The following is a 19,094-nucleotide window of genomic DNA, read 5'->3' as shown; positions in this document are numbered from 1 at the left end:
CTGAACTCCTCGGGCTCTCTATCTTTCTTCCTGTCAGACCCTCCCACTTCTTTAACCAAGCGTTTGGCCACCCTTGCTTTACTATAGGAAGCGTGTCAGCCAATTTGGATGCAGCAAGATCCCACAGCAGCAATGGGAGAATGACCAGAACCTGTTTTAGGTATTTAATTTGGGTTTAATGGCAAATCTGTGCAAAAGTGAAATGGGACAATTGCTTCAAACTGAAGATCCCACCTTAAAGCAGAAATAATGCTCGTCTTTTGCAGATATCTTTATACCAACTCCAGACAACTTGCTGGTGAACTTGAATGAAAGCAAAGAGGTAACTATTGGAATATGCTACATTTATATAGAATCAAATATACATTGAAATAGACTAATCGTGACTATCCTGATAACTACAACACATGGCTATCACTTAAAAAGATGCATCTCTAATATATAATTCATTTTTATCATTGACACACTCGGAGCCCCCCTTCAGAAGGACCTATTGGCTAACATTGATGATGAATAAGCCTGGTATGCAATATTGGACTTGTTTATGGTGCCCTCACGTCTTACCACCATGGTTCACTGTAATTTCTTCTCTTTGATGTGGATAACCAAGATTTGGTGCAGCAGGTGCTACGTGGATTACCTGGATTCTGATTGAGACCACATGGTCACACAGCCAATGTTGTTGTTTATCCTGATTAGCTTGCAAGCAATGACTGCTGGAACTCCACATATCTAGCTAGTGAAACAAATTTGTGGGATATAATGGTTGCATATCCTGTGAGGGCTGGACAATCCATTAGCAAATTTTATGGGAATCTTTTTCTTCTTCGTTTCCCTTGTCTGACTAGTGAGAGCACATACCCTTGGTTAACCTGGTGGCTGAGAATCCTTCGCAGTTAGGATGTGATTGATGGTAAGCAGGGCCCCATGGCAATTGAGGTGGCACCATTGGAAGTGGAAAATTGAAGTCATTCCTCAAAGCAGACTAGGTAGTCCAGCACCAGACCTAAGCAGATATATAGTGCTCCAGGTCACTTATTGACCAACCAGGCCATCACGATTTTCACCCAGCTCTGTAATTAATTTAAATTAATCTTGCAAACCAGAACGTTAATGGATTAAGCAGTGCTTGCTGGTCAATCAACAGGAAGCTTGCCATTGCATCGTGCTGACAAGCTGTGTCTTGAAATCTATTCAGGGGAATCTTTTGTATCAAATATGTAGAAGGCCCAACAAGAGATGGGGCAGTGCTGGATCTGGTTCTGAAGAACGAAGCCGGACAAGTGTTCAATGTGACAGTGGGGGAGCATTTTAGTGACCGTGACCACAACACGGTATGGTTCAAGTTTGCTATGTAGAAGAGAAAAGATGACCTGCCAAAGACTGTTTTGGATTGGGGCAAGGCAGATTTTACTAAACAGAAGGTTGGTTAGGCTACAGCTGGAGTACTATGCAGTTCTGGTCACCTCACTTAGGAAGGAAGTGATTGCACTGGAGGGGGTAGAGGAGATTCACCGGGATGTCGCCTGGGTTGGAGCATCTGAAGTATAAGGAGAGACTTGGTAGGCTTGGATTGTTTTTTTTAAGAGCAGAGAAGGCTGGGGGGGAATATGATTGAGGTGTACAAGATTGCGGGGTTTGGACAGGGTAAATGGCAAGCAGCTGTTCCCCTTGGTTGAGGAGTCAATCACAAGGGGGCATTGTTTTGGGGTGAGGGGAATTGCTAAAAAGCAGTTTCACTCTGAGGGTGGTGCGAATCTGGAATGCACTGCATGGGAAGTTGGTGGAAGCTGGAAATCTCACAACCGTTCAAAAGCACTTGGATGAACACTTGAAACACCATCACGTTCAAGGTTATGGGACAAGTGCTGATAAATTGGATTAGCACGGGATTAGGGGTAGTTACTTATGGTGCAGACCTGATGGGCCGGAAGGCCTTTTCTGCACTTTTCGACCCTGACTCTATGTAGTTTTAGTTGACCAAGCCTCTCTGTGTCTGAAATTTTATAACATACACTAAGTTCTCCAGCATCCGATAAATTAACTATGTACTTATAGCAAGAAAGTCCATACTCTGCATTGGATAAACAGAAACACCATCTCTGTGCATTATTTGGTTGATTCATTTGGATTGCCGTAATCACATTGACACCCAACTGACCAAAATAAAACATGGACTCGTTACCAATGTACTAATACTTTCCCACTGCAATTTTTGGCTTCATCTTCTCATGCTGAAAATATTGTAATTTGTGTTGAAGTTGCTTAGAATGTAGGTGATGACTATTAATTAGCTTCTGCATAGCAATATGTCACTATCCAATAATGAAGCAGTTACTGCAACACAGGAAATTAAAGGTACACGTGACTGGTTCATTTTGATTACTATGTAATCTTGGGCCAAAACGGTGGTTTATGTTTCTCCTTTATGATTTCAGTTGATCCAGGACTTGCTGAGAACTTTACCGCAAATGTTCAGCAATACATTGGAGACTCAAAGTGCCCTGGGCCCTGCATTACAGGCTGCATTCAAGTTGATGTCTCCCACTGGTGGTCGTGCCTCTGTCTTCCAAACACAGTTACCTTCATTAGGTGTAGGTGCCCTAAAATCCAGGGAGGATCCCAATCAAAGGTCTAGCTTAAAGGTAGGATGAAATGAAAAGAAAATCGCTTATTGTCACAAGTAGGCTTCAAATGCAGTTACTGTGAAAAGCCCCTAGTCGCCACATTCTGGTGCCTGTTTGGGGAGGCTGGTACGGGAATTGAACCGTGCTGTTGGCCTGCCTTGGTCTGCTTTCAACCCCAGCGATTTAGCCCTGTGCTAAACCAGCCCCTGGATGCTGCTCTTTGTGTCAATGTTTGAACAGCAAGTGTGGTTTTTCATAGGAAATTAAAGTTTTGATATCTTCTATGGTAGACTACTTTTCCTCAACTGCCTTTGAGGATATCTCTGAGACTACATAATTTTAAAATATCTTAGTTGATCAGATGTTAATTCAGTGCATCTTGTTTGTCTCATGGGAAATTTGTGTGATATATACTTGTGATATCACATAAGGGGAGGTAGTGGTATTGTCACTGGATTAGTTTCTTTAAAATAAATTTAGACTATCCAATTATTTTTTTCCAATTAAGGGGCAATTTAGCGTGGTCAATCTACCTAACCTGCACCGCTTTGGGTTGTGCGGGTGAAACCCACGCAGACACGGGGGAATATGCAAACTCCACACAGATAATGACCCAGGGCTGCGATCGAACCCGGGTCCTCAGTGCCATAGGCAGCAGTGCTAACCACTGCGCCACCGTGACCACTATGCCACTGTGCTGCCCTGTCACTGGACTAGTAATCCAGAGGCCCAGGGTAAATGCTCCAGGTTCAAATCCCACCATGGCAGGAAGTGAAAATTGAATTTTGACCATCAAACCAGTATTGATCGTTGGAAAACCCCATCTGGTTCACAAATGTCCTTTTAAGGAAGGAAATCTGCCATTATCACCTGGTCTGGCCTACAAATAACCCCAGATCCACAGTAATGTGGTTGACTCTTAAAGTCTTTATGGGCTACCTCTGCTTGAATATAAAAGTGGTAAAGTTGTATTGTTTTCCCAATTGTTTATACTCAGTAAATCTGAATGATTGCTTTGCAATCTTCACATTAAGTAATACCCCCAATATTAGTGATGATGTTCTAAAATGTGGTATGAATGTAACCTAAATGTTTGAAAGTCTACAGGTGGTTCATTTTTCAATGTCATTTTTTCAATAATTTCTCCAGATCTGAGTTTTTCTTAAATTAACTTGATCATGTGAATATTAAATGCACCCTTTTTTATTTTTATTTTCTAAGGATGTGCAGCATCTTTCTCCAGCCATTGATTTCTACAAGAAGCTTGCCCTGGACTGTTCAGGACAGCAGATTGCAGTGGACCTCTTCATGTTCAATAGTCAATATTCTGATTTGGCATCTCTGAGTAAGTAGTAATATAGGAAGTTAACCACTATTCTTAAGAATTGCACTGTGATTTCTGTAACTAGCTCAGTTGACTGGACATGTGGCTCATGATGCGGAGCAACGCCAACAGCGCGGGTTCAATTCCTGTACCAGCTACGGTTATGAAGGCCCTGCCTTGTCAACCTTGCCCGAGGCCTGGTACCCTCGGTATAAATCACCACCAGTCAGCCTATGGTCCTCGGAGAACTATGGTGACTAGAATTGTAACAACCTTTGCTCAATTCTAAAAGCACCCCCTCCCTGCCACTATGCGTAACTGCAGTGCCCCTTTTGACCCTGAGCTGAGCTTCTCATTGGATATTTTTGAAAATAAGGAGTGATTCTTGCCAGTGTGATGGCGGAAGAAACGTCGTGGGGAATCATATGATTTAATAAAATCTATAGAAATCACGTTCACGCCGCAGTGAACTAAGATTTTGCTGGTGCGAATACCGTTTTTGACCGCTCATGAGATTTAGCAGCCATTACCACACCCGACGTTTCAGGTTGAAGTTAGAAATGTGGTAGCTTTTAAACAAGTGAAAGAGGGAAGGCAGGAAACTGAAGAAAAAGTGGATGTCTGTGGGAGTGTGGAAGAATTTGTCACACAAGGCCAAAGGTAATTGGATAAGCAAAAAAAAAAACAAAGCCGTGTCGAGAGGAGATCTGAATGACAGTCCTAAACAGCTACAAAAGCAAAAATAAGGAGACAAAACCTGCAAAAAATAAAGTTATGATCGAAAATTGTTGAACCCGGTGCTGGATCTGGAAGGCTACTGACTGTCTGATTGAAAGATGAGGTGCCACGGGCTGAGACCATGGAAGAGCGAGGTAATTCTCATCTTTTGATTAGACACTGTATGGCTTTCCATCTCAATATTGAGATGTAAACAATTTCAGATCATAATGTCAGTCCACATTTTGTTTCAGTTTTGTATTTTTTGTTTTTGTGCTGCATTTGCTTTTGGACTGCAATTGTTCATGATTCTGCCATTGACCCCTTTGGACAAATGATTTGTTTCTTGCCTCATTTCCACTACCTCTAAGCTTGCATCACTAACTCTTGTCATTTAATCTCTTCCGCCTTTCACTCTATCACAGGCATTTTTTCTTTATCCCACTGTATCCCCTCCTCGCCCCTTTCACTTGCTTAATAATTATCACATTTTCAACATTTCCCAGCTGAAAGATTATGAACCTGAAACATTAACTCTAGTTTCTCTTTCCACAGATGCTGCCTGACCTGTTGAATATTTCTAACATTTTGCCTTTTCTTTTGTCTGGTTGCAGTTCAGTTAAAGCTGCCATGTAAATGCAAGTTACTGTTGAATAATGGAAATGATTTATGCACTGTTTTTTGCAGTCCTTGTATCTAAATTTAACAAGCAGAAGCTGTTTGCTAATGTTTTTCAGCCTGTATTTCGAAGTACTCAGCTGGTTGCATTTACTCTTACCCATCCTATCATCACAAACATAATCCTGTCCTGGTGGAGAAGTTTCAGAAGGACCTGCAACGCTACTTAACTAGAAAGATTGGCTTTGAAGCAGTCATGAGGATACGATGCACAAAAGGTCAGTGCAATTCACCTGTACTGCTGAAACTGTTGTGCCTGGCTACAGGAAATCTAAAGACCATACTTAAAACTGCAATGGGAATATTATGAACTTTTCCTTTTTTGTGGTCTTGTGGACATACTAGGCTATTGAATGTGGCCTGACAATGTTTTCGAATTTCAGTAAATATTGACACCATATTTACCACATGTAACTGAACATCCTTTTTGCTTTCTCACCAGGTCTCGCCATCCATACTTTCCATGGAAATTTCTTTGTGCGTTCTACAGACTTACTGTCATTGCCGAATATAAATCCTGATTCAGGGTTTGCAGTACAGATGTCAATAGAAGAGAATCTGGTAGATGTGCAGCTTGTCTCATTTCAAGCTGCCCTATTGTATACGTCAAGTAAAGGTATCGATAAACAAGAATAATATTTACTATCCACGTGTCTAATTTTTCTGAATTCATCCAGAAGTTATTGCTGTACAGAATTTATAGCACAGAAAATTGTTTACAATCCAAAAGGGCTGAATTGGTGTTTATACTCCCTAGAAGCTGCCCCCCCCCCCAACTCTATATCTAACCCTATCAGCATATAGTTCTGTTCTTTTCTCTTTTATTTAATTCAGCTTCTCCTTAAATGTGTCTGTGCTATTCATCTCAAACTATTCCCTGTGGTAGCGTGCTCTACATTTGTACTACACTTTTCGTAACAATGTTTCTCCCGAATTCCATTCATCTAAATTGGATTTATTGGTGACTATCTTGCATTTATGGCACCAAGCTTTTCTTTCCCCCAGGTGGAAACATCTGTATATCTACAACAAAAGCAAAGTACTGCAGATGCTAGAAATCTGCAAGTATAAACAGAAAAGGCTGGAAACGTTCAAAGCTCAGACTTGTGGAGAGCAAAACCATTAACATTTTAGCCCAGTGATGGGCAACCTAGACGAGTGAGTGGGCTGCATCAGTAGCCCTCCTTCATCTCAGTGGGCCGCAAGATTGAAATCAGGCCTGTTCACTAATCGTGACCTTTCAATAAGATTGAATATATTACATACATGCTGAATATTTCATAAGTTATAAAAAATGCTTTCATATTTTAATAGAATTGTCATCAATCTGAAGTGGTAAAAATACAATAAATACTTGATTGGATGCAGAGGGAGCTCACGACTCCCACAGTCCATGTTGTGAGCAATCAGCTCGCACTTCATGTGTATCACTTCAGCTAGACTGATGGGAAAAAAGCAATGTCGAAGGAAACCAGTGGAATGTGGCAACTCTGTGTGGACAACAAAATGTCTCGTGGGCTGCACTCAAAATCCTCATAGGCCACATGTGACCCCTGGGCTGCAGGTTGCCCACCACTGCTTTAGCCCAATGACCTTTCATCTGAATTCCATTCACAAAGGTTACTTTTCAAAGATCACAAATAGAATCATAGTCATACAGCACAGAAACAGGCCCTTCGGCCCACCATATCTATGCCAGCCATCAAATCTAGACTAATCCCATTTACTAGTACTTGGTCCATAGCCTACTATGCGTGGCTCGACCAGATGCTCCTTAAATGTTGAGAGTACCTGCCTCTACTATCCTCTCAGGCAGCACGTTCCATATTTCCACCGCTCTCTGGTGAAAAAATATTTCCTCGGGTTCCTTCTAACCCACTTACTCCTCACTGTAAACCTACACCCTCTGATCTTAGACACCTCTGCCATGGGGAAACGATTCTCAGGGTCTATCTCAATTTTGAATACCTCAATCAAGCCCCCCCCCCCCCCCCCGCCCCTAGCCTCATCTGCTCCAGGGAAAACAAACACAGCCTATCCAGTCTCTCCTCGTAGCTGAAACTGTCCATCCCAGGCAACATCCTAGTGAACCTCCTCTGCACCCCCTCCAGTGCAATGACATTCTTCCGATGGTGTGTTGACCAGAACTGCACAGTATTCCTAACCAATGTTTTATAAAGTTGTACCAAGACCTCCCAGCTCCTATATTCTATGCCCTGGCAAAGAAGACGAGCATTCCGTATGCCTTCTTCACCACCCTATCTATCTGTGCTGCCACATTCGGGCATCCATGGACTTGTACATCAAGATCCCTTTGTCCCTCAATACTCCCTAGGGACCTCTTTTTAAATTTGTTTGTGGCACGCGGGCATTGCAGGCTGTGTCAGTATTTATTGCCCATCCTTAACCTACCATTCATTGTGTATATCCTACCCTTATTAGACCTCCAAAAGTGCATCGCCTCACACTTATTATGATTAAATTTCATCTGCCATTACTCTATCCAATTTACCAGCTGATCAGACTGTCCTCACCATCAACAACACCATCAATTTTCATGTTGTCTGCAAACTTACTAATTATGCCTTCTACATTCACACCCAAGTCGTTAATATATATAAAACAAACAGCAAAGATCCCAGCACTGATCCCAGCGGTACATCGCTGGTCATAGGCTTCCAATTACAAAAGCAACACTCCACCAACACCCTTTGCCTCCTATTAACAAGCCAGTTTTGAATCCAACTTGCCTTGGATCCCATTGGTTCTAACCTGTGGAATCTGATCAAAGACCTTAATAAAGCCCTTGTATACCACATCAACTGCATTATCCTCATCAGTGTATTTAGTTACCTTTACAAAAACTCAAATTAGTTGCATGGGATGTCCCAACAACACATCTGTGCTGATTATCCAGGATTAATCCCTGCCTTTCCAAGTGATTGATTAATCCTGTCCCTCAATTTTTTCCAATAATTTCCCTACCACTGACATTTGACTAACTGGCCTGTAATTACCTGACTTATCCCTGCTGCCCATCTTGAATAAAGGTATCACATTAGCTATCCTCCAGTCATCTGGCAATTCACCTGTGGCCAGTGAAGATTTAAATATCTCTGTCAGGGCCCCAGCAATCTCCTCCCTTGTCTCCCACAGCAGCCTGGGAAACGTCTCACCTGGCCCTGGGGATTTATGCACCTTTATGCCCTCTAAAAATATCTACTACCTCATCCTTATTAATCTTAAGGTTCTCTGAATTTCACCATCCCAACTGAAATCTCCAGCTACTATGACTTTCTCCTTGGTGAATACAGATGAAAAATATTCATTTTAAGACTTCGCACATGTCCTTTGGCTCCACACACAGATTGGCCCTTTGGTCCCTAATGGGCCCCACTCTTTCCCTGGTCATCATCTTGTACTTGTACTTACAGAATGCCTTGGTGTTTTCGTTAATCCAATCTGCCAATGATAATTTGTGGTCCCTCTTTACCTTCCTAATTTACTTTTAAGATTCTCCCCCCCCCCTCCCACCACACACACTGTGCACCTGAAGGGTCTCCCTCGTTTTTAGTGCTCTATACCTACCGTATGCTTTTTCTCTTATCCAACCCTTGATATTTCATGACATCCAGGTTCCCTGGACTTGTCACCCTTGCTCTTCACTCATAGAGGAACACATTAGCCCTGAACACTCATTACTTCACTTTTAAAAGACTTTCGAAATGTAGATTTGGCTGCAAGCAGCGAACCTCCAGTCTTCGTTTGCCAGATCCTGTCTAATCTTGAAATTGGCCTTCCCCCAATTCAGACATTTGATTTCTAAACCATCCATGATCATAGAATCTCTACAGTACAGAAGGAGACCATTCAATCCATCGAGTCTGCATCGACCCTCCGAAAGAGCACTCTCTCTAGGCCCACTCCCCCCACCCTATCCCTGTAACCCTGTAACCCCACCTAACCTTTGGAAACTAAGGGGCAATTTAGCATGGCCAATCCACCCAACCTGCATATCTTTCGACTGTGAGAGGAAACCGGAGCACCCGGAGGAAATCCACGCAGACACGGGGAGAAAGTGCAAACTCCACACAGATAGTCACCCATGGCCGGAATTGAACCCGGTTCCCTGGAGCTGTGAGGCAGCAGTGCTCACCAGTGTGCCACCAAGATGTTGAAACTTAGAGAATTATGGTCACTAACCCCCAAATGCTCGCCCGCTATTGATGGTTTTAAAAAGTTTTTACATTTTCTACAAAATTACAAAAATGCAAACCATAGCAAACAACCAGAACCCCAAACAACCGCCCTTCAACCCAAGGAACAAGCTAACCAACTCTCTGAAATACAATATAAACAACCGCCATCTCCGGTTGAATCCTTCAAATCGACCCCTTCAAGGTGTATTTGACCATCTCGAGGTGCAGAAGTTCCATCAAATCCCCGTCGCCACGCCGAAGCACTCGGCGGCGTTGCTAGCCTCCAGCCCAACAGGACCCGCCTCCGTGCCGCCAATGAGGCAAAGGCAAGGACCTCCATCCCTGCACCTGTCCGCAGCTCCGGCATATCCAAAACTCCAGAAATAGCCACCAAAGGGCCATGGTCCAGTTCAATACTATGATCGCCCCTGATCACCACCTTCACGCCCCCCACAAAGTAGAGGACGAGACCATCCCGTTATCGCTATGCGCTACATACTCCTTATGGCCCTCTAAGTTCTTCCACAAAACCCCATGTCTGCCAGTAGCCCTACATCTAACCGCCAACCCCTGTGATGCGTCCGGCCAACCTCCAACACCAGGTCCGCCCCCAGTACTGGCGCAGACTTTATGCTGAGGTCTGCCGGGAATCCATCCAGCCCCAGTGCCTTCCCGCCTGCACGGAGTTTATTCTCTCCATGACTTTCCCCAGTTCTAATGGTGCTTCCAGGCTCCATATCCTTTCTCCCCTAATGACCTGCATGTCCAGTCCGTCGAAGAACTGCTGAATCTTTGAGTCCCCTCTGCGGGCTCGGAGGCATACAGCTCTCAGTAGAAGGTTGCGAAGGCCTCGTTCATCTCCTCTGGCACTGCGACTAGCCTGCCGCTCCTGTCCTTTACTTGGGCTATTTCCCTTAGCATTCATGTTGAGAGGGCTAGAATACAAGACATGGGATGCACTTCTGAGGCTATATAAGGCTCTGGTCATACCCCATTTGGAGTACTGTGAGCAGTTTTGGGCCCCGTTTCTAAGGACGGATGTGCTGGCCTTGGAAAGGGTCCAGAGCAGGTTCACAAGAATGATCCCTGGAATGAAGAGCTTGTCGTATGAGGAACGGTTGAGGTTTCTGGGTCTATACTCGTTGGAGTTTAGAAGGATGGGGGGGGGATCTTATTGAAACTTACAGGTTACCGCGTGGCCTGGATAGAGTGGACTTGTAGGAAAAACTAGAAGCAGAGGACACAATCTCCGCTAAAGGGACAATCCTTAAAAACTGATGAGGAGGAATTTCTTCAGCCAGAGGATGGTGAATTTGTGGAACTCTTTGCCACAGAAGGCTGTGGAGGCCAAATCGCAGTGTCTTTAAGACAGAGATAGATGGGTTTTTGATCAATAAGGGGAAGAGGGGTTATGGAGAGAAGGCAGGCGAATGGGGATGTGAAACATATCAGCCATGATTGAATGATCGAGCAGACTCGATGGACCGAGTGGCCTAATTCTGCTCCTATGTCTCATGGTCTTATCTGTGACCCGTCATAACCAGCGTCCCCTCACTTCTGCCCCCCCCACCCCCACCCCAATCTTCTCTCTTCCTGTCTCTTTCCCCCCCCCCCCCCCCCCCCCAGTTGCCAGGCACTCCCCATTGGGAGCTATGCTGCGTCCCCCTCTTTCCCCCATACTTCCTTGTGTTAGCCTCCTAGCTCATGTGGTTCTCTTTCTTCCCCCCCCCCCCCCCCCCCCCCCCCCCCCTTACCGCCGGAGCGATCTTTCCCTCCCCTGCCCGTTGTGCAACCTTCATCATCGCCATCTTCTCCAACTTAATCATGTCCCTGTGTTTGAGGAATTCCTGTGTTAGGCGCTCCATGCACTGGCTTAATGCACTTTGACTTTCCTCTACAGAGTTTTGCTAATTCTGCCGTCTCTTTGGCTCTTTGAGATGTTTGCAGGCATCTCTCCAAATCCATGATGATCTTTGAGGGGGGGTTGCTGGTTTAGTGGCTTATTTTCGGGCTAAAAGTGCCAGTTTTCAGGAGAAGAGCCACCTTTCCGTGACTGTTCAGCACATCCCCACTACCAGAGATCCATCCTTCGCGCACAGTTAATATTGAAGTGTTTCTCTCGACAGATTGCGTGTGAACTGCACACTGCTTTCCTTATTTTCTCTTTTCTGTCACTGTCAAACCCCTTTATTTTAAAGTTCTTTTAGTTCACCTTAACCCCTCTCTTTTCCAGAGGAAAGGTTCCAGCCTCTTCGGCCTTTCCAAATAAGTATAACGTTTCTGTTCTGGTATCAAACCAGTGAGTTTTCTTTGCACTTTCTATAATGCCTCCAAATCTTCCCTATAACTGTGTACAATAATCGGTATGGCATAATCACAGTTTGATTTAAGTTTAACTGAACTTTTGATTTTCAATTCTACCCTGCTGGAAATGAACCTCCATTCTTACTCGCTTTTTTTACATGCCGTTATTAAACTCCCTTCGCTGCTTTTAACAACTTGTATATCTGTATCCTATATTGCTTCACTCCTGTTCCATTTAGACACACTGCCATGCAACTTCAGAAGTTTTAACCTCAGCTGCACCATCAATGAAAGTCTCAAATGCAGGCCCGGTGGCTGCTCAATGTTGGCCTGTTTCACTCCAGTGCATTTGATTTTTTTTTTGATCATTTTTTGATTTGTGTGCTGTTGTGTACATTTAAATCGTGCTGGTTTAGCACAGTGGGCTAAACAGCTGGCTTGTAATGCAGAACCAGGCAGCAACGCGGGTTCAATTCCCGTACCGGCCTCCCAGAACAGGCGCCGGAATGTGGCGACTAGGGGCTTTTCACAGTAACTTCATTGAAGCCTACTTGTGACAATAAGCGATTATTATAGTGAACAAAAGCAATCTCAACAAAATCTGTTGGAACCGATTAACCACTCAGCCATTGAAAAACTGCTCTTAAATCCTAATCTCTGTTTTCTCATTTTCATTTAGTTCTCAATTCCACTTTTTGCCCTTTCCCATACCTCCCTTTTTAATGTAAGCATGGGACTTACATTAGGCTCCCTGCATGGCACCTTGTTAGGACCTTGCAGGTTTTAAATATATTGTTTCAAAGTTTACGTTTTGCATACTGGTTTTTGTATTTTTCAGTCAACAAATTTCTACCCCCATCTCTGCACCCGCAACCCCGAGACTCCTTGCTGAGACAAGGTTTCTGGAGTATCAAATGGCAAATCTTCATGTGAATCCAAACTTGGTGTCCATAGACTTGTAGTTAAATTGATGGGGCAGTATCACTGTGAAGTCTAATTGTTTTCAGGCCTATGTCCACCGCTTAGAAGTAATTCAATATTTTTTGTTAAAATATAAAACTCAAAAGTTGTGTTTTGCCACAATGCAGGTGAGCGTCGCATTCGGGTCCATACTATGTGTCTACCTGTAGTGAACTCGCTGACTGATATCTATGCAGGAGCTGATGTTCAGGCTGTCACATGCCTGCTGGCCAGCATGGGTACGTGTTTCAATTGTATTCAGATCAATTTATTTGTAAAGCTGACTTTTCTTTTCTGTACGTGTAAAAATAATGTCAGATTTTCTCATTTGGACAGTTTTGCTGTAGGTTACAGATCATCATTTTGTAGGATATTAAAATTTTGGATGTTATAATAGAGCAAGGTTCCACAAACACAACATGTGAATTTTTAAACTGTTACACTTGATTTTCAGTGTATGAGCCATGACACTACAGACTATTTCCCTGAGAACTAGGTAGTTTGGTGGCCTGTTCCAGAGTTGTTTCCAGAACCACTGTTAAGCCAGTGAGATGTTGGGGTAATCTTGCTCATGAACACTCAATTGAGGGGGGTGGAGGGGGAGGTGAAACCTGTGCTTGTAGAGTCTTTATCTGTAAATTATGTTTTAATATTTTACTTCTAATCAGAAGTTGATGCTTTGCTAGTCTAGTACTGGAATTGGTATGGGTTTTTCCCTCTTTAGCTGAGATTCTTCTGAAATGTTTGTAGACCTCATTTGTCTTTTGATTTTTTTTTGTATGTGTGATGAATATTGAAACTGTTTTAGGTCCCTGCTTTAATTGAGTAATAAATGGCAAAGATTGAGGAAATCTGACAGTGTGCTGGTTTATAAGTTTTCCAGCACAACTGTTCAGCTAGCAATTGAGGGTCTGTATGCTGAAGTTGCCGGAAGATGTTCATTTAAGTTTTTATCGTTTTGCTATGGCATTGTAATTTATATTCTCTGTCCACATATAAACCAGATCATTGTTTGTAATGTTTGTGTCAAATGCTGTAAGCTGTCTGCTTTGATTGCAACACTGTCTTCCCTCACATTTAGCTGTTGATCGATCAATTTCATCAAGTTTGAGTGATGCAAGAGATGCTTTGGTCAATGCTGTGATAGATTCGCTTTCTACTTATCGTACAGCAGTTTTAAGCCAGCAGCAACAGCCAGGTGTAATGGCTCCCTCGTCATTACAGCTGTTTCCTCTCTATGTGCTAGCTCTACTGAAACAGGTATGGAAAACCTTTATTTCTGTCAATCGCCTTTCCTGGAACAGGGTGTTTAAACTTTTTAAGCAAATTACTTTTGTATGCTTGGACTTTCTTGCGGGGTTAATTGAAGTGCTCTAATTGAATTGGGTAAAGTCCACTATTTTCCATTCCGTACATTGAGTTTTAGTAGAGGAAAGGTTCAATTCTTTTGGCTGTCTCAACAGTAATCTGCATTTACAGCAATGGTTCAAAGGAATCGCAGGACACTTTTGTGAGAATTATAAAATAATAATATTAGGGTCGAAGGGACATCTTGCAAACCATGGTGAAAATGTTAGGAGAATTGACTGAAAGTTTGGTTGAAAGAAAGATGGATTTCAGAAGATTTGGTGGTCTGGCAAGTGCACAGTTAGAGCTTTAGAGAGGTAATTGTGTTAATTGTATATTGATTAGGTGTTTAATTGTATGCATGTGGTCGGTATTAACTCTGGATTCCCTTGTGCTCCCTTAAATAGGAAAAACAGAAATTGTGGTGGTGGCTAAGAGTTGGGTGGTCATTGTGTAATATCTATAAGTATATAAAAGCGTGTAAACAGTCAGGTCCAATTCTGTGCAAGAAGGATGTTCCCGATGGTGGGGGTGTCCCGAACCAGGATTCTCTGACCCCCCCGTCGGGCCGGAGAATCGCTGGGAGGGGGGGGGCAGCGTAAATCCCACCACGGCTGCTGGATTCTCCGGTGCCGGTTTTTTGGCGGGGGCGGGAATCACATTGCGCCAGTCGGGGGCCGTTGGCAGTGCCCCCCCCCCCCCGATTCTCCACTCCGAGTGGCTGCCCGTTTTCGGTCAGTCCCGCCGGCGTAAATCAAACCAAGCACCCCCCCCCCCCCCCCCCCCCCCCCCCCGGGGGGGGGGCGGGGGGGGGAGGAGAGAGAGAGAGCGAGAGAGAGATCTGGCCCCGGGGGTGGGGGGCCTGGCCCACGGTCGGGGCCCACCGATCTGCAGGCGGACTTGTGCCGTGGGGGCACTCTTTCCGCGCCGGCCGCTGTAACAGTCCAACATGGCCGGCGCGGAGAAGAACCCGCATGCGCTGTAACAGTCCAACATGGCCGGCGCGGAGAAGAATCCGCATGCGCTGGGATCACGCCAGAACGCGCTTGGATCACGCCAGAACACGCTGGCGCTCCCGCGCAAGCGCCAATCTCACCGGCCGGCGGAGGCCCTTTGGCACTGGTTGGCGTGGCGCTGGCCTAGCCCCTGAAGTTGCGGAGGATTCCTCACCTTCGGGCGGCCCAACGCCAGAGTGGTTCACTGTACTCCTCGGTGCCGGTACGGCCTGCCCAGCCAGATAACGGAGAATCCCGGCCCAGGAGTCACAATCTGAGGATACGGGGTCGATCATTTAGGACAGAGATGAGGAGAAATTCCTTCACCCAAACAGTGGTGAGCCTTTGGAATTTGTTACACAGGAAGTAGTTGAGGCCAAAACATTGTATGTTTTCTTGTCGCCATACTCCAGCGCCTTTTCGGTTACATTGGGGGAGAATTCAGAATGTCAAATTACCTAATAGCATGTCTTTCTGGATTTGTGGGAGGAAACCGAAGCACCCGGAGGAAACCCACGCAGTCACTGGGAGAACGTGCAGACTCCGCACAGACAGTGACCCAAGCCAGGAATCAAACTTGGGACCTTGGTGCTGTGAAGCTACTGTGCCGAGCACTTGGGGCGAAGGGGATCAAAGGATATGAAGGGGGAAAATTAGGATTAGGCTATTGAGTTGGATGATCAGCCATGATCATAATGAATAGCGGAGCAGGCTCACAAGGACCAAATGGCCTCCTCCTATTTTCGATCACCAATGGTGAAACAAAAGCTAGAGAATACTCCAGAACCCAGAATACTCCAGAACCCAAAGACAGAATTGGTGGGAGTTTATGTAAGATTGGGGGCAGGGGTGTTGCAAGAGTTTGTTTGGTTTCGGTCTTGGGAGAAATTTGAAGATGAGAATTAAGTTTTCACATTTTGCATTGGGGCCAATGCAGACCCCTGAGGATGGTGAGGGGTGAATAGCACTTAGCATGAGGTAAGTTTGTGCACCTTTATATGTTCCATGTGTGGAAGGTGGCGAACAGCAGGCTCTAGAGACAAACTGTGCCTATAGCATAGCCTCAAGATGTCCCATAGTGTTTTGTAGCCAATTATTTACCGTTGAAATGTAATCACTGACTCAATGTGGGAACATGGCAGCCAATTTGTGCACTGCAAAAACCCACAAATAGCCATATGATAAATGCCAGATACTTTGCTTCAGTAAAATTGGAAGAAGAAGAAATTTTACCACCATGTTCAGGAGAATTCCCTTGCCCTCCTGGTCAGTCGCGCACAGATCATAGACGTGGCCTTTCTTAATGTCTTGTGTGAAAGATGCAGAACTTTCTTGTACTGCACTAGTGTATCAGCCTAAATTTTGTACTCCAGTTTCTAGAGTGGGACTTGAACCTCTTGACTCAGATGTGATTGTTTTATGTTTTAATCCCTGATATCTTTTGTTTCTGGGTCAATGCAACTCTAGTTTAATTGCAAACAATATCACAGAAAATCCCCAGTGCATAAAATATAAAGTAAACACAGGTAACAGGGTATTATAGATTGTTTAAATGGTTTCTTTGTAATTGACGCCCAAGACAAATGGTTAGTGCTGTTTTCTGTTCTAGGCTATCATGATTTGGCATAATGTGATGGAGATTAAGGGACTAGTTTGTGAGATGACAAACATTTCAAGGTGGTGCAGAGAGCAGTATGTTAGAATCTGGGAATCCGTACAGTGAAACAAGAGGCCATTCGGCCCATTGAGTCAGCGCCAACCCCCCCCCGAAAGAGTACTCTAACCAGGTCCACTCCTACACACACCCCACCCTATCCCCATAACCATACCTGTACATCTCTGGACTGATGCTTATTGATGGGGTTGAGATGGGTGATGGTGTAGGGGTTGAGATGGGTGATGGTGTTGGGGTTGTTCAGTAATGATAGTCAGATGGCAGGGGGGATATTCGAGAATTTACTTCCCAGTGGTGAAAGGAGGCTGGTTAACATGAAGCAGATTCAGCAAAAGGCTGCGTAATGGGAAGGACTGAGGGAAATTGTGGGTTGTTGGCAGCTGCAAAGGTAAGTTATGTCAGGTAAAGAGGGAGGATTGAGAGGTTATGTGCTGGAGAATGAAAAAGTAGGAGGAGGCATTATTGATTGAGATGAGGAGAGAGCAAATCAGTACTCAAAGAAAAAGTGCACGTGTACGTCGGCGGCCACGTCTGGAGAAACCACCAAAATGTGGTTGGACTAAGGAAAATCTTTATTTCGTCAATGGCGGAGAGTTGGGCTTGATGAAGAAAGTTCAATGAGTAGTAGTTGATCTGAAGGGAAGCTACAATATAAAAAGCAACAGTGGAGTAAAGTTTGATTTGCTAGTCAAGAAAGGATCAAAGGTTTCACATTGTGCAAGTGATGAGCAAATACTGCCTGGAAGCTAACAGCGAAGCAAAGTCCAGCTTAGGAGCTCGTAATAATAAGAATCTTTATTATTGCCACAAGTAGTCTTGCATTAACACTGCAATGAAGTTGCTGTGTAAATCCCCTAGTCGCCACATTCCGGCGCCTGTTTGGGTACACTGAGGGAGAATTCAGAATGTCCAATTCGCCAAACAAAGAAAAGTACAGTACAGGAACAGGCCCTTCGGCCCTCTAAGCCTGCACCGACCATGCTGCCCTGCCAAACTAAAATCTTCTACACTTCCAGGGTCTGTATTTCTCTATTCCCATCCTATTCATGTATTTGTCAAGATGCCCCTTAAATGTCACTATTGTCCCTGTTTCCACCACCTCCTCCGGCAGCGAGTTCCAGGCACCCACTACCCTCTGTGTAAAAAAAAAAAAAAAAAAAAAAAAAAAAAAAAAAAAAAAAAAAAACTTGCCTCGTACATCTCCTCTAAACCTTGCCCCTCGCACCTTAAACTTATGCCCCCTAGTAATTGACCCCTCTACCCTGGGGGAAAAGTCTCTGACTATCCACTCTGTCTATACCCCTCATAATTTTGTCGACCTCTATCAGGTCGCCCCTCAACCTCCGTCGTTCCAGTGAGAAAAAAACGAGTTTATTCAACCTCTCATCATAGCTAACAAGCACGTCTTTCAGCACTTTTTTTAAAATTTAGAGTACCCAATTATTTTTTCTCCAATTAAGGGGCAATTTAGAGTGGCCAATCCACCTAACCTGCACACCTTTGGGTTGTGGGGGTGAAACCCACGCAGACATGGGGAGAAAGTGTGGAGTTTGCACAGACAGTGACTCAGGGCCAGGATTCGAACCTCAGCGCTGCAGTCCCATTGCTAGCCACTGTGCCACATGCTGCCCCACATCTTTCAGGACTTGTGGGAGGAAACCGGAGCACCTGGAGGAAACCCACACAGGCACGGGGAGAACATGCAGACTCCGTCAGACAGTGACCTAAGTAGGAATCGACCTAGGACCCTGGCGCTGTGATCCAGTAGCTTTGAATAATCCGTGTGGGGCCCAGGAAATTAAATTCGGAGCAGGATTTGCACAGGAATTCTGGTCTAACATGGGAAATAATACATGATAAATAGGCATTAACCTTTACTAGTATATAACCGGAGAGGAGCCCATAAGATCAAGTGGAAAGCATCCTAATGGCATCAGGCAGATAATTGAAAACAGCAATATCATATTGCAGCTTTAACTTTTTAATTTCAAGCTATATCCATTGTTGGAGGTGGGGGAGTTTTCCAGCCTTGAAAGGAAAAGGGAAAAGGGCAGGACGGTGGTGAATGGTCATTGTTGGAATATTTTGGGCTCAGCAAGAAACAGCCAACCCATGTGTCATTTTGGGAAGCGGAATAAATGCTAAGATAGAATACTGAAGCACTTTGTCTACAGTGATGAACATTTTCAACTTTGTCACACTGAAAATAATTTCTTGTAAATTGATACTTGATGACCAGAAACCTATGAAATATTTAGCAGTTAAATC

General features: G+C 44.3%; 1 protein-coding gene across 3 annotated transcripts in view; it reads left to right on the top strand.

Moving 5' to 3' along the window:
• Positions 1-19,094, top strand: part of sec24a (SEC24 homolog A, COPII coat complex component) — a 101,430-nt gene that overhangs the window by 66,212 nt on the left and 16,124 nt on the right. For all 3 annotated transcript variants that reach the window (XM_072512413.1, XM_072512411.1, XM_072512414.1), the window contains exons 12-18: positions 267-322; positions 2,439-2,645; positions 3,849-3,972; positions 5,406-5,564; positions 5,789-5,962; positions 12,938-13,048; positions 13,891-14,069. In XM_072512413.1, the coding sequence (XP_072368514.1) occupies positions 267-322; positions 2,439-2,645; positions 3,849-3,972; positions 5,406-5,564; positions 5,789-5,962; positions 12,938-13,048; positions 13,891-14,069 (1,010 nt within the window). The remainder of the gene's footprint in view (positions 1-266; positions 323-2,438; positions 2,646-3,848; positions 3,973-5,405; positions 5,565-5,788; positions 5,963-12,937; positions 13,049-13,890; positions 14,070-19,094) is intronic.

Source organism: Scyliorhinus torazame, chromosome 7, assembly GCF_047496885.1.
Source record: "Scyliorhinus torazame isolate Kashiwa2021f chromosome 7, sScyTor2.1, whole genome shotgun sequence".
In the NCBI taxonomy this organism is placed as follows: domain Eukaryota; kingdom Metazoa; phylum Chordata; class Chondrichthyes; order Carcharhiniformes; family Scyliorhinidae; genus Scyliorhinus; species Scyliorhinus torazame.
This window is presented reverse-complemented; position numbering and strand designations above follow the sequence as displayed.